Raw genomic sequence first — 14,205 nt, 5'->3', positions numbered from 1 at the left:
GTGTAAAAATGACTTCCCCCCTGCCTTTACTTAGATCTATTTATTTAATGACAGACTATTGGTTGCATGTAGTTAATTTAGACTGCTTCTACAGTTTGCCGATGTAAACCTAACAGGTTCCTTGTTTTGTTTGATCACTTGGTGCAGAGAGTTTTTAAACGTACTTGATTTGTGTTCTCTGCTTCCCTTTAGTGGCAGAAAGAGAGCAATGCAGAGCAGAAGATGCTCCACCATGTGGCAACACATTGTACCTGCTTGCATAGGTCAAATATGATGATTTAAATTAGGATAATAAAGACGTTTTTACGAAGCCTTATCCAACAACATACTGTAATGCATAAAAAGCACAACTTTGGGCTGGATAGTCTTAATTATATTGTTCAAATATTTTCAATATATGTCAACAAGCAATCTGCAATTATAAAGAGACGTTGTGCCAACAATAAACATGCACTGTTAATAAGATAAAAATGCAATATGATTAGAATAAACACTTATTTCTAAGGGGCAGTACAGTGAACTCTAGTGGCTAAACTAGATATTTCAGCTCTTATTGCTATAGTGAAAATGACTAAAACTGTCCAACTTTTATTCTGCATTATACCACACCGGATCTCACCTGGTTTTAATGTTCTACACTGCTGTTTGTAATATCTATACTTCCTTATACTGTTGTTAGTGGACATGATGTCAGATGTATTATATTAAACATCACTTTACTGCTGTTTTAAGGTTTTTGGTTCTGATTTCTGTTGTTCTTGAATAAAAACACTCGATGCTCTTTGCACCACCAGCATCTTGGGTGCGCTGTGCAGAAAGCAGTCCACCGGTAAAACCCATCTCGTCCTTCCGGTGCCCCCTCACTCCCTCCCGATGCTAGCACCGTCTTGGCTGCGGGAGCGTAATGGCGGTGCACCGGGGACCCTCCACCAAATGGATCTTCTCCCGGGAGCAGCTGGACAACACGCCGTCCCGACGCACCGGAATCGAGGGCGACCGGGAGCTCTCTTACCGGCAACAAGCGGCCAATTTAATCCAAGATATCGGCCAGAGACTCAACGTGTATCCTTCCAAAAAAAAAAACCTCCAGGCTAACCGGCCCACTGGTGTTAGCTCCTGTTAGCATTAGCTTCAAGAAACACCCAAACCGCAACACGTGTTAAAAGTCGTTTTTTTAGACAATCAAAACAGACGGAAAATCTTTTACTTACAGATTTCTAAAGGGTTGTTTACATCGGATTGCAATGTGTTTATATCCAGCCTGCAGGAAACGTGAAGGCCTGCCTGCTAGTTAGCTTAGCTATTGTTGTGTCTCTTACTGCAGTCCATTGTTAGCTTTGTGTCTTATGATATCTGTAATCAGAGTCAGCTTTAATGCCAAGTAGCTTTACATATACAAGGAATTTGTTTTGGTGTATATGATGCATACATATACACACAGGTAAAGAGGATTTCAAGTAAGTAAGAAATCAATAATTTATATAGAAAAAAGCTGTTATTCGTCAAGATGTAGACAATTATTCCAGCAAAAGTAAAAAGGAACAATATTAATTAAGAGGCAGGCATAAGATATTAGAGATAGACCTAACACCATTTACAGAATAGCAATCCAGTTCCACACCAGTAATTAACAGTATTTTAAATAAAAATTGGCATGTAGAAGTAGTCTGATGTCTTAACTAAGAGATAACAGACAGAACACATCATAATTATAAAGTGATATATATTGCATGATTAATAATACTCTTAGCCCTTATTTCATTATGTGGTTTTGCAGGATGCATGTTTTTCTATGCTTTTACAATCAATTACCACTTAGTGTATATCATCCATGTGTCATTCCTTAACTGCACACCCAGCTCGCAATTGATTATCAACACTGCTATAGTATATATGCACAGATTTTATATGATTCACTCCTTCAGCAAATTCCACAGAAATGTAAGTACGACTGCAGTGTTTGCTGATGCTATAATTACTGCTGCTGCCGCCTATGAAAACTGACTGAGGTTTTTTTTTCTTCTTCTGTTTAGGTTATTTCTCAGACTACGCTGTTCCTGGCAGCCAAAGTTGAGGAACAGCCCAGAAAGCTGGAGCATGTCATTAAAATAGCCCATGCTTACATTAACCCTCAAGAGCCTCCCCTAGACCCTAAGAGCAACGTAAGTAAACCATGGAGTAAACATTCATGCAATTGTTAGTAACTCGTCAAGTGTTTTTGTGAAGCTTTGGAAAGGAAAAGCTTCAGTAGAGCAGGAACAACATCATTATCTGTATAGATTGTCATTTTCAAGCTTCACGTTGCTGCGTTTCTTTGTTTGATATAATAATCAGTATTAAATATCCCTCTTCAAGCACCCTTCCTCGACCCTTTACAGCAGGGGTGACAAACTCAAATACACAGTGGGCCAAAATTAAGAAATGGGTACTAGCCGAGGGCCGGACTGGTTCAATGTTTATTGCAGAACTTATTGAAATGAACTTATTGCACATATTAAACCTGGAACTAACAAAGCTTAAAGTCCTTATCTTACATTAAAAACTTTTTTTGGCAGTTGATTTCTGGGGGGTGTATGCAACAGATAGTCAATGTATGTTTCTTTATTTCATACTGAATAATATGTAAAAAAAGGAAAAATATTAGGTCCAATAAAAAAACTTTGCTTCTGGAAGCAGGCCATTTCGTGACGTCACGTGTGGTTCCCAGCTGCCGCTGTCTGGCTCCCTGCTGCCGTCCGGATCGCACAAATCGCTCCCATTTCTCCCGTAAAACCTTCTCTTTCGGGAACAAATGAACGGTAAAACCATCCCGATTGGTGTTGCTACACCCGCCAACGACACACCTCTTCACCATGATCCGGAAAAAACAAGACAAACTCGGAGATAAACACTGATACACAAAGTTGACATGCGGCTATACCAGCAATGCTACACTGTGTGATGCTGGGACGGGCTGAACTCACCAGGATTCGCGGAACCACACGTGACGTCACGACACAGCACCAAGCAGCGGCAAGTTTGAATCCAGACTTTTCTGGATACCTCTGAATTTGACCCATTTTCCCGATATTAACAAGTGATTTACAGCAAATAGGAAACGATATTCGATCTATATCACGTGTTACTGGAATAAGACCCAACAAGTTAATGCATTTTGAAACAGTTCTATGATCTTTCAGCTACAGTAAATTACGCAAGATAAGGACTTTAAAGGAGACCTATCATGCTATATTTAAATGATATAGTTTATGAGCATACCTATATAAGGTATATTTATACATTTTATTTTTCAAAATACCAAACAGATCATTTTTTAGCCATGCCTCGTTTCGCTCATTTTCGCTCTATTCCAAGCCTGTCTTTGAAAATTCTGAGCAGCAGCTGACCACGCCCCCCTGCAGAAGAGGGGGGCATGAGCCGGCGAGAGTCACGTTGCCATGTTTGCTGTGATTACGAGTGTGGAATAAACATGTCATCTCAGAGCAATGCATGTGTTCAAGCATATTATCAATTTGATCCAGAAACTGACCCTGAAGCAGCGGAGGTTTTGGTGGAGGTGCAAACATCTCGGTTGCAGCAGGACGTTTCTGAATGGTTAGTTGACAACATACTTGTCAACCATCCAGATTTTCGCGGGAGACTCCCGATTTCATTGCCCTCCCCCGGTTTCCTCCCGGGGTCATATTTCTCCCGATTTCTGACAAAATCGGATTTATACACAACTGTTCCCACTCTGACTTTAATACAGCTACACCATTGTTTGGTTTCCATGGTAACACGTCTCTTTAGTAGCGCGCGCAACTCAAAGTCTGAGAGGGTGAGGCAGATATTCACAGAAAACAGAACAAGAATCGACAACTACTCTACTCTCTGCTCACTCCTTTCCTGTAAAATACAGGTCCAGCCCACACATATGCTCCATCAAGGACGGTGTTACAGGCCGCAAGGCAGTGCACTTACAACTACAATAAGCATGTTAATGTTAATCTAACAGCTCCGGCGAACCACTAGCCCCCCCCCCCCAATTTTGCATTTTGAAATGCTCCCGATTTCTGAGGTCTAAAGGTTGGCAAGTATGGTTGACAAGCTGTTGTCCATATTTATTTTACTCTGTTTGTTACGATGCTTGCTACTTATTACGTTCATATTCTGGCTAATTAGCAAGAATGCAATGTGTACAGTTTGTAACTTAGAGTTTGACCCAGCAATAAGTCTCTGAAAGGCGGGGAAAAGTTGTGTGGAAAGAGGCAGAGCGCAGCGGCAGGCAGGCTCCCCCCCCCACCCCACCCAGAGGACAGGCTGCGTCACCTCACTTTGTAACCCAGGAAAGGAGCAGGAATCCTGGGTACTTGAGTGTTAAAAGTGCATTAAACAGTTTTTAATCCGACAGCCGCTGATGTGCACGGAAGTCTGTCCGTTTCGTTAACACTTGAATAGCCAAATGGACGGAAATCAGTCCTACAGTATATGCGAATGAGAGGTTTGGCAATGCACGTGGCCGTGGCTCATTCCCCTGATAGGCGGAGAGTTGACCAATAAGCGGAGCACCTCTTTGTGACGTAGAAAAGTGTTGAAATCTGGATCCGTTTTTTTCAGATCCGTTGCAGCCCCTCTTTTAGAGATTTGGCTAAGGAGGAAAATAGAGAGGGTTGTGTTTTCTGACACCTGGTGAGTTCCCTGGAACACCGGGGACACATGTTCATGAATAAAAGACGTACAAAGGTGCATTCTGCATGATAGGTCCCCATTGAATGATTGCCTCTAAAAACAACATTAAACATTAAATAATCAGTTCATTCATTTCTTATGGCTCTATCTGCAGCTTCTCCAGAGTCATTTCTTATGATTACATTTTCCCACAGGCCAACAACAGCTTCAACAAAACTATTTCCCTCAAAGAAGAAACCAAACATGCCCTGTTGTCCTGAGAGAGAAAGTGCAGAAGGAAACATCCATGAAACTCAGTGTGCTGCTCTGTGATGCTAGCTCAGATACTTGGCATCTCATCTTGGGTGCAAGGTCATCAAGGTTTGGGGTCAGGCTCTGATCTGAGGAGACCCTCAGGATGGAGTGAAGTTGCAATATACCGGAGGGCCAGATCTAATAGTAATTAGAAATGATCCTGCGGGCCAAAATTAAATCCACCAAGGGCCTGATTTGGCCCCCGGGCCTCGAGTTTGACACGTGTGCTTTACAGTGTTACCGGCCGCCTGCAGTGGAATGCTGACATCAGGTTGAATCATCAGTATAAATGTGGTGGCAAACAGATTTAACATTGTTCATTGATTGGTCTTTTTTTAGGCATTCCAGCAACAGACACAAGAGCTTGTAGCACTGGAAACTATAGTGCTGCAAACCCTGGGTGAGTGCTAGCTTATATTCAACATGAAATATTATTTTCGTTGCTTTTTTAAGCAAATCTACATTTCTGCTGACGTTGTGCTTCCACCAGTGGCTGATCCTCCTCATTAAACATCTTTTATTTATTGCAGGTTTTGAAATAACAGTTGATCATCCACACACTGATGTTGTGAGGTGTTCCCAGCTAGTGCGAGGTAACACTTCTCATATTGATCCCTTTTTAAAATACCTCCACATGTACATTGTCTTCTGTTTTAACACCATGACTTGGTGCCACCTTTTTCTGAGCTCGGTTAAATGAATGCTAATTTAAAATGCTATCTCAAAGTATCGTCTCATTTTCTAAAAACACACTTTCTTCTTGTCTTACAGCAAGCAAGGATTTGGCACAGACTTCCTATTTCATGGCTACCAACAGGTTATTATCCTGTTCCCATTATTGCACTGTAATGGCACACTATAGCTTCCTGTCCTGCAGGGCCCCCCTTCCTGTGTCCAACGCCCTTTTTGCGCCTGGATTTCGGGAAACCCCAATGTGGGGAAGTACCTGTCCGGGCTGCTGTGTGCGGTGTATTGTACAAGGGCTCCGTGTTGGCACAGAGGGGTTGAATGCACAATGTGGAGTGTAGTGGTGCTGTCTACCTCTCAAGGTTGTTTGGTACGGAGTGCATATGTCTGAAAGAGAACTCTCAAATGGTAGCCTGAATATAGATTGCCACTAAAGATTCTTAAACTTATAGAGTGCTTTGGTAAGTATAGTTTTACAGTTCTTTATTCATTTTTTGTGCACATTTTTTTACCCTACCCTAAAAGAGCTAACACCAAACTATACTGCAAACTGGTTTTGTATGAGCAGATCTAACAAGGTGTGCAGTGCATGTGTAACGTAGTACATTTGGATATTCTTGGTGACTAACGAGGGGTTAGCTGCACTGCGTTTCCCCCCCACAGATGTAAAAAGAATCCTTTAATCTGAGTTCATGCACGAATAGTGAAGTCTAGACTAATTGGCAGTGATTGTAATAACCCCAAATTGTTGATAATGACCGTATTAAAGTAAGGGATGCATGATAGTTATCGGTAATTGGGGGACATTGTATTGTGTATTATTAACGACAACGGAATTATGGCCAATTATACAAAGCAAACGAGATCTACGACGTGCAAACTATTGACATGTATCTAGTTATTTTTTATAACAAGTCATGCAAGTTGAGATGTAAGCCATGCAATAATAGAAAACCATTGAACATCATTCTTAACTTTTGAGTTATAACACATCCTATAATTACATATCATTTCTGCAGTGCGGCTAAGAGTGCACTTTGGCTTAGGAGGAGGCAGTCTTGTTGGTAATAAGAGCAAGAAATCGGGCGTTTTATTTGAACTTCCTTTGTCACTGGGTTTGCTTCAGTACACACGAGCCGGTTTGCAGTCTAGTTTGGGATTCAGGGTGCAGAGAAAATTAACCGTAGAAAACTTAAAAAGCCTTAATCGTTTGTCTTTGGCTTCCAACGTCAGTGTTTCTCAGTCTTGGTGTGTGTTGTTGTGAAGTCCCGTTGATGTGATTATAGATTTCATGTAATAGTTGCTCATTAACAGATTGAGAAACACTGTTTTTAAAACACAATTTATACACAGTTTCAAAATATGATGTCTTATACTTACATTTAAGAACATATCTTAGCAAACATAGAAATATCTTACGTTCCAGTACTATAAGGTAAGGCTGTGTGTATGAGACTTGCACATAATATGGCCAGTATGCTTTAAACTTCTATTTGAATGTATGAAGTGTGTTTAGTGTGAAATACCAGCAGCTGACGGTCGTATGTCTCTCTCTTGTGTCTTTGTCTCCTCTGCAGTTTGCACCTCACCACCTTCTGCCTGCAGTACAGACCCACTGTGGTCGCCTGCGTCTGCATCCACCTGGCCTGCAAGTGGTCCAACTGGGAGATCCCCGTGTCCACAGACAGCAAGCACTGGTGGGAGTACGTGGATCGCAGCGTCACGCTACAGCTGCTGGACGGTAAGAGCTGCATGATGTGCATTACTGTAATATAACCGTGTTAGTGCAGAAGTGCCAGATACTTCAAACTGAATCAGTAGGAATACCAAAAAGACTAAGAAGCTGTGTAGCAATTAAGGTAAGAGCCGCATGATGTGCATTATCTTTGCACTGGCTTTTAATCAGAGATGTTAAAGTACACACATCCTTTACTCAAGTAGAAGTACAGATACTCGTGTTTTAAAATACTCTGGTAAAAGTAGAAGTACTGACTAAACTTCTTTACTCAAGTGAAGAACTTTGAAATGTACTTCAGTAAAAAGTAACCATAACTAGCAGCTGTTTTAAAGAGTACCTGACCTCCCTTTATATTAATAGAACAATAATGTCATTGTTAGCTAATGAATGTTTCCATGGTGACCAACGGCAACATGACAACGTTTCCATTGGTCCCTCTTCTTTAGAGAAGACCAGGAAATGATGGATACACGGATCGTGTTCAAATCAATAGGCACGCAATGACTCTAAATAATAATGATCACGCCACCAAACACACATTCAGACTAAAGGAACCAGCCTGTTTGGAAAATGAGAGAAGTAGAAAGTACAGGTATTTGGGTTCAACATGTAAGAAGTAGAAAGTACAGGTATTTGAGTTCAACATGTAAGAAGTAGAAAGTACAGGTATTTGAGTTCAACATGTAAGAAGTAGAAAGTACAGGTATTTGAGTTCAACATGTAAGAAGTAGAAAGTACAGGTATTTGTGTTCAACATGTGAGAAGTAGAAAGTACAGGTATTTGAGTTCAACATGTAAGAAGTAGAAAGTACAGGTATTTGTGTTCAACATGTAAGAAGTAGAAAGTACAGGTATTTGTGTTCAACATGTAAGAAGTAGAAAGTACAGGTATTTGAGTTCAACATGTAAGAAGTAGAAAGTACAGGTATTTGTGTTCAACATGTAAGAAGTAGAAAGTACAGGTATTTGTGTTCAACATGTAAGAAGTAGAAAGTACAGGTATTTGTGTTCAACATGTAAGAAGTAGAAAGTACAGGTATTTGTGTTCAACATGTAAGAAGTAGAAAGTACAGGTATTTGAGTTCAACATGTAAGAAGTAGAAAGTACAGGTATTTGTGTTTAACATGTAAGAAGTAGAAAGTACAGGTATTTGAGTTCAACATGTAAGAAGTAGAAAGTACAGGTATTTGAGTTCAACATGTAAAAAGTAGAAAGTACAGGTATTTGAGTTCAAAATGTAAGAAGTAGAAAGTACAGGTATTTGAGTTCAACATGTAAGAAGTAGAAAGTACAGGTATTTGAGTTCAAAATGTAAGAAGTAGAAAGTACAGGTATTTGAGTTCAAAATGTAAGAAGTAGAAAGTACAGGTATTTGAGTTCAACATGTGAGAAGTAGAAAGTACAGGTATTTGTGTTCAACATGTAAGAAGTAGAAAGTACAGGTATTTGAGTTCAACATGTGAGAAGTAGAAAGTACAGGTATTTGAGTTCAACATGTAAGAAGTAGAAAGTACAGGTATTTGAGTTCAACATGTAAGAAGTAGAAAGTACAGGTATTTGTGTTCAACATGTAAGAAGTAGAAAGTACAGGTATTTGGGTTCAACATGTAAGAAGTAGAAAGTACAGGTATTTGAGTTCAACATGTAAGAAGTAGAAAGTACAGGTATTTGAGTTCAACATGTAAGAAGTAGAAAGTACAGGTATTTGTGTTCAACATGTAAGAAGTAGAAAGTCGTCGTGGAGTAAAGTACTGATACCGTAAACATGTACTTAAGTACAGTAACAAAGTATATGTACTCCACTACTTCCCACCTCTGCTTTTAATACTAGTTGAACATGACATTTCTATGTTTTTATATGTTTCTAGTTATTGTGCTTTTTATCTTAATTATTGTTTTATTATTTTACTCCTATTGTATTATTCTATATTGTATGTGTTCCCTGTACAGCACTTTGGTCAACTGAGGTGGTTTTAAATGTATAAAACAAATAAAGATTGAGATATTATTGTAATATAATCATATTAGTGCAGGCTTATTTAGCTGTGCCAAGAATACCGGATACTTCAAACTGAATCCATACAAAGGCTAAAAGGACTAAGAAGCTTTTACTATATTGTAATTTTCGGACTATAAGCCGCGCCTTTTTCCCCATTTTTCGACGCTGCGGCTTATATAACGGTGCGGCTAATCTATGGATGTTACAGCTAACGGCCACTAGGGGACCTCCTAAATCTATGGATGTTACAGGTTACAGTCCACCACCTTTAACTCTATGGGCTCTATGGCCGGTCCGCGCCCCCACCTTTAAGCGGCGGGCTCCAGCAGGAAAAGCTGGAGGCCGGAAAAGAGTGAGACAGGTAGCGCGCAAAAGTAAAAGTGGAACCGAGAGTGGTACGAGAGACAGAACGAGAGCAAGACAGACAGACGTTACGAGAGCGAGACAGTTTGTCCCCGTACCACTGGTTGAAAACCACTGCTGTAGATCACTGCCGGTACGTGCGCTGGGAGCGCAGCGTTTAAGTTTGAAAGTTGAAAAGTTTGTGTGTCTGAAACGCTATGTGATACAGTACAGTTTACACAGCACATGTTCTGTAGCTACTATTGCACTAAATGCTAACACTTGAATACGTTATGCAAATATGCAACTTGTTTGTTGAAATGTTATTAAATGGGAGCTTCCTCAAACAGCCATCTCTTTCCCGACAATCCCCTCTGTGCACGAACCCTTACATATGGTAATGAAACATTAAAACACCTGCGGCTTATAGTCCAGTGCGGCTTATATATGTACACATCATTCCATTTAGCTGCTGCGGCTTATATTCAGGTGCGCCTTATAGTCCGGAAATTACGGTACACACTACGAATGAGGCCCCAAAGGTGTGTTATCATTTGTTTGGAGAGATCACTGACATGTTTGTTGTAATGGCATCAAGGGTTTCCTCTTGCCACTATAGAGCTGGGTTGACGATACGCAATCCAAAACAATAAGCAGCCGAAGGTTTTCAGTCAAAAATATGTAATTTATTAACAAAAAAGTATTGACTTAAATAGTCTCAAAATAACAAATCTTAAACAATATTTCGGCGTTATACTTTCCTATATAAACTAAACTATACTTTGTTTACATTCCAATTTGCAACACTAATTTCTGTCGGCAATTTGCGGTCGAAAAACTGTTCCACTCCCTCCCCGTCTCATCGGGTCTCCGAGCACGCCGGCTGTCCTCAATTACCTCACTTAAATACACACCGGAAGGTACACGGAGACAGATCATATTTACGATATAAAATAATCAAAACATATTCACCACGGCAACACAAATCACCCCTCCATCACTAAATCATTTATCAAATGATGACTCGAATAATAACCCTGACTTCATTGGGACTCTAACAAAACTTATTTTTTCTTTTTCAGAGCTCACACACGAGTTTCTTCAGATCCTTGAAAAGACGCCCAGCAAACTGAAGAGGATACGAAACTGGAGGGTGCGTCATTAATACTTAACTTAACGCCATTCGACGGTTTGGAGTATTTACCTTCAGTATCTCATGTTGAATTCTTTGTTTTTTTACAGGCTATTCAAGCAGCTAAGAAGCCAAAGTCGGATGGCTCTTCTGTGGACAGTGTGTACCAGGGGACGTCCTTAGATGGCCTTCCCGGGGTCAGCAACTCCTTCTTCCCCTCCACTTCCTCAGACTCTTCAGACATGCCGTCCCTCAACAACATCGCAGCCTCCTACGCCTCCTACCAGCCGCTGAGCGACGAGTCAAAGAGCTGCGGATACGACAACTTTCCCGAGCCGGACTTCACGCTGGTGAAACACGAACACAAAGCTGCCGGCGGCTCCAGCAGCAAACAGCAGCCGCTCAATGCAAACGCCGCCACTTTTTCACGGCCGCAGAAAGTGTTGACTCTGGAAAAGTACCGAGAGAAACACGCGGCGACGGACGTGACCTCGCAGAACGGCGTAAAGGACGAGTCGAACACAGACATGTACATACCTCCCCAAACCTCCTCGCACCACCACAAGAAACGCTCCCAGCAGGCGGGGCAGTCGGGCGACGGCAGGAGAGAGAAGAGCAGCTCGAAAAAGGCTCGGCTGCCTCACTCTTTAGCGGAAAACGGCTCGGCGACGGGCGAAGAGCTCAAGATGAGAATCAAAGTTTCGTCTGAGCGTCACGGCGGCTCGGAGCCAGGCGGTAAAGACAAGCACAAAGAGCATCACCGCCACTCGAAACACGGCCACTCGCATCCTTACGCCCTCAGTGGGAACGCCCGGGGGACAATAGACAGCGCCTCGTTATCGATAAGAGCTCCAGACGGGGCTTCCTCGTCCTCCCGAAAAAGACCTCACTCTGAAGCAGGAAACCACCACCACCATTCGTCCAAGAGCCGGAGCTCCAAAGCAGGTTCGGCCCATTTCTCGTCAGAAGGAGGCCAGAGGATGATGGAGCATCACGGCCACGACGGCACCAACGGCATGCTGACCACCAACGGCCAACACACCGACTACAAAGACACTTTCGACATGCTGGACTCTTTACTAAGTGCCCAAGGAATGAACTTGTAACCCTCGGAGAGTCCGCAGTGTTGTCTAGAATAAGGTATTACCATGTTTAATAGAAATTTTAAAGAATGAATTTATTTGTCTTAAGTTATCTGCATCGCCCTCAGTCGTGTCTACACACTGATGATTCTCTGTCAGAAAAAAAACCATATGCATAGAGCTGTGTACTAGCTTGCAAAAAAAAAATAGTTTTAAAGAATTACGGCTGAAATTAATGAGATTTTAAACATTCTTTTAACGCGAACTGACATTATGATTTTTATCGTGCATGTTTTTAAGTCACACAAGGGAAGCTAGTGTTCGCAGCCATCGTGACAGTTTACAAACGGTCCTTTTCCTTTTGTTTTTTGTTCTCCGTATGTTGAAGACATTTTGTTCCACTGAAAATCTCAGGTCTTGAACTTTTTTGATATAAGAGCGAATCTTCCTCTGTTTGGGTTTGTTACCTGTATCTGTGGAGATGTATCACCTCGTCCGTTTGCTGACGACGACGACGGCACCTCGTGTGTCTGTCTTAGGGAAAACATGGTCTGCTTACTTTTCAAAGAGTGCATCAATAGCTCAACAAAAAAAAATGTCTATTTGCTGTTTATCGGGACTCCTAAGGCCGCACCTGAACTTAATGTGCAGACTCATTATAGAGCCACAAATGAAGTTTACGTTACATCTGCTGTGAAAGTGCATTTAAGATATATAGGCTAAAAATTACAAAAAGGGCCTTGTGATTGTACATTGTCAATCGCTATACAGTATGATAAATGTTATTAACTACCAGAAAATCTCTAAAATAAGAATGTGTAAATAGGACTGTAGTTAATCAGTCAGTCAGTCCAGACCTTCCTCATTCAGTGTATCATGGGATCTAAAGCAGACTCTGTATTGATGAACATATCCTCGATTTGTGTATTGGGAGCCCAAATAAAGGTGTAAAAGTGACTTCTGTGTCAAAAACATGGATTCATTCTGTTGATTGTGTTTGTTTGGGGAGGGCAAACTTTTAATGTCATGATACAAACAACATGATACTTGTTAGACACTTTTATCCAAAGAGACTGACATACTCAATACTGTGGGCAATCCCCACAGGAGCACTTTGAGGTGAAGTGTCTCAGGGACACAACGACATGCTGACTGCAGTGGGGTTTGAACCTGTGACACGCACAATCCACTGCGCCACACACCGCCTATAGACAATGGCAGGATTTGTTTTTATTGCTTTTATATATTTCATCTCGGTTTAAAGTTATAAGGCTGCAAATGAGGGTTAATTGAATTATCTAATGACCCACAGATTATACTCAATGAATGGATTAAGATCAAATAAAATAAATCTGTAAAATGTCTTAAAAACCCTTAGATATTCAGTGCACCTTGCTACAAGACTGAGATAAACAAAAACATATCTACATTTGAGAAGCTGGAACCAATAACCTAATTTTATTTGTATTCTTATTAAAAGCGCCAACATTGTTGCTGACTTGTTTTCAGACGTTATATAGCTTTAAGACAACACTCGATGTCTACATCCTAGCTTTTCCCAGGGCTTTAAACTACAACCGGTTGTCTTCCTCTAAGATCACAATGTCAAAAAATAAATAAAACCTGAGATGACAACTGAGCTTTCTCCAATGCACACCGTGTTCAGAGGAAGTCGTGTAAAGCTCCAAAAAGCTAGTTAAAGGTCCCATGTCATGCTCTCTGGTTATCACCCGTCCCCTTGTTGTTATGAAGGTTGTTCTGCATGTGAACGGTCTGCAGAGTCAAAACCCTCAAAGTACACCCTGTAGGGAGTAAAACTCTAACACAGAGAAGACCTGTCTGTGCTGCCCCAGAACGCCTCGTTGGACATTTCTCTTTCTCCATTGTTTGCTTCCTGGGTTCTGTGACCTGTGAACACCCAGATCAACAACAAATGACCGGATTGGCCCAAATGGACCAATCCTTGGAGCCCCTCACACACCAGGACCCCTTGGCTAACTAATAGGGAGTCCCATTGACTTGCATAGAGCTCCCTGGTTGGTAATAGACGAGTTGGGATGGTGGAGAAATGCTCTCCTCAGACCCATTCTCACAGCGTTAGAAACCTTTTACTTTCTCAACATCAAGCCACACTTATTGTTTTTACTTCGGCTGTGAGTGTTTGTGTGCTCAGGATGAGTTTAGCTTGTTCTCGCTGTATCGCCGACTCGGAAACCTGTCCGCTCCTCGCAGCAGCAGCGAGCCTCGCAACGTCCCGACCAA

General features: G+C 41.4%; 1 protein-coding gene across 1 annotated transcript; it reads left to right on the top strand.

Annotated features, from left to right (window-relative positions):
- The first annotated feature begins 796 nt into the window (after window positions 1-796).
- LOC307030961 (cyclin-T2-like) lies at window positions 797-12,900 on the top strand. The gene is made up of 9 exons (XM_079667604.1): window positions 797-1,062; window positions 1,860-1,941; window positions 2,034-2,162; window positions 5,302-5,362; window positions 5,493-5,555; window positions 5,734-5,779; window positions 7,227-7,390; window positions 10,812-10,882; window positions 10,972-12,900. The coding sequence occupies exons 1-9, from the start codon at window positions 905-907 to the stop codon at window positions 11,965-11,967; spliced, it is 1,770 nt and encodes a 589-aa protein (XP_079523730.1). The 5' UTR covers window positions 797-904; the 3' UTR covers window positions 11,968-12,900.
- The last annotated feature ends 1,305 nt before the right edge of the window (window positions 12,901-14,205 follow it).

This window comes from Notothenia rossii, assembly GCF_949606895.1.
Source record: "Notothenia rossii genome assembly, chromosome: 3".
Classification (NCBI taxonomy): domain Eukaryota; kingdom Metazoa; phylum Chordata; class Actinopteri; order Perciformes; family Nototheniidae; genus Notothenia; species Notothenia rossii.
This window is presented reverse-complemented; position numbering and strand designations above follow the sequence as displayed.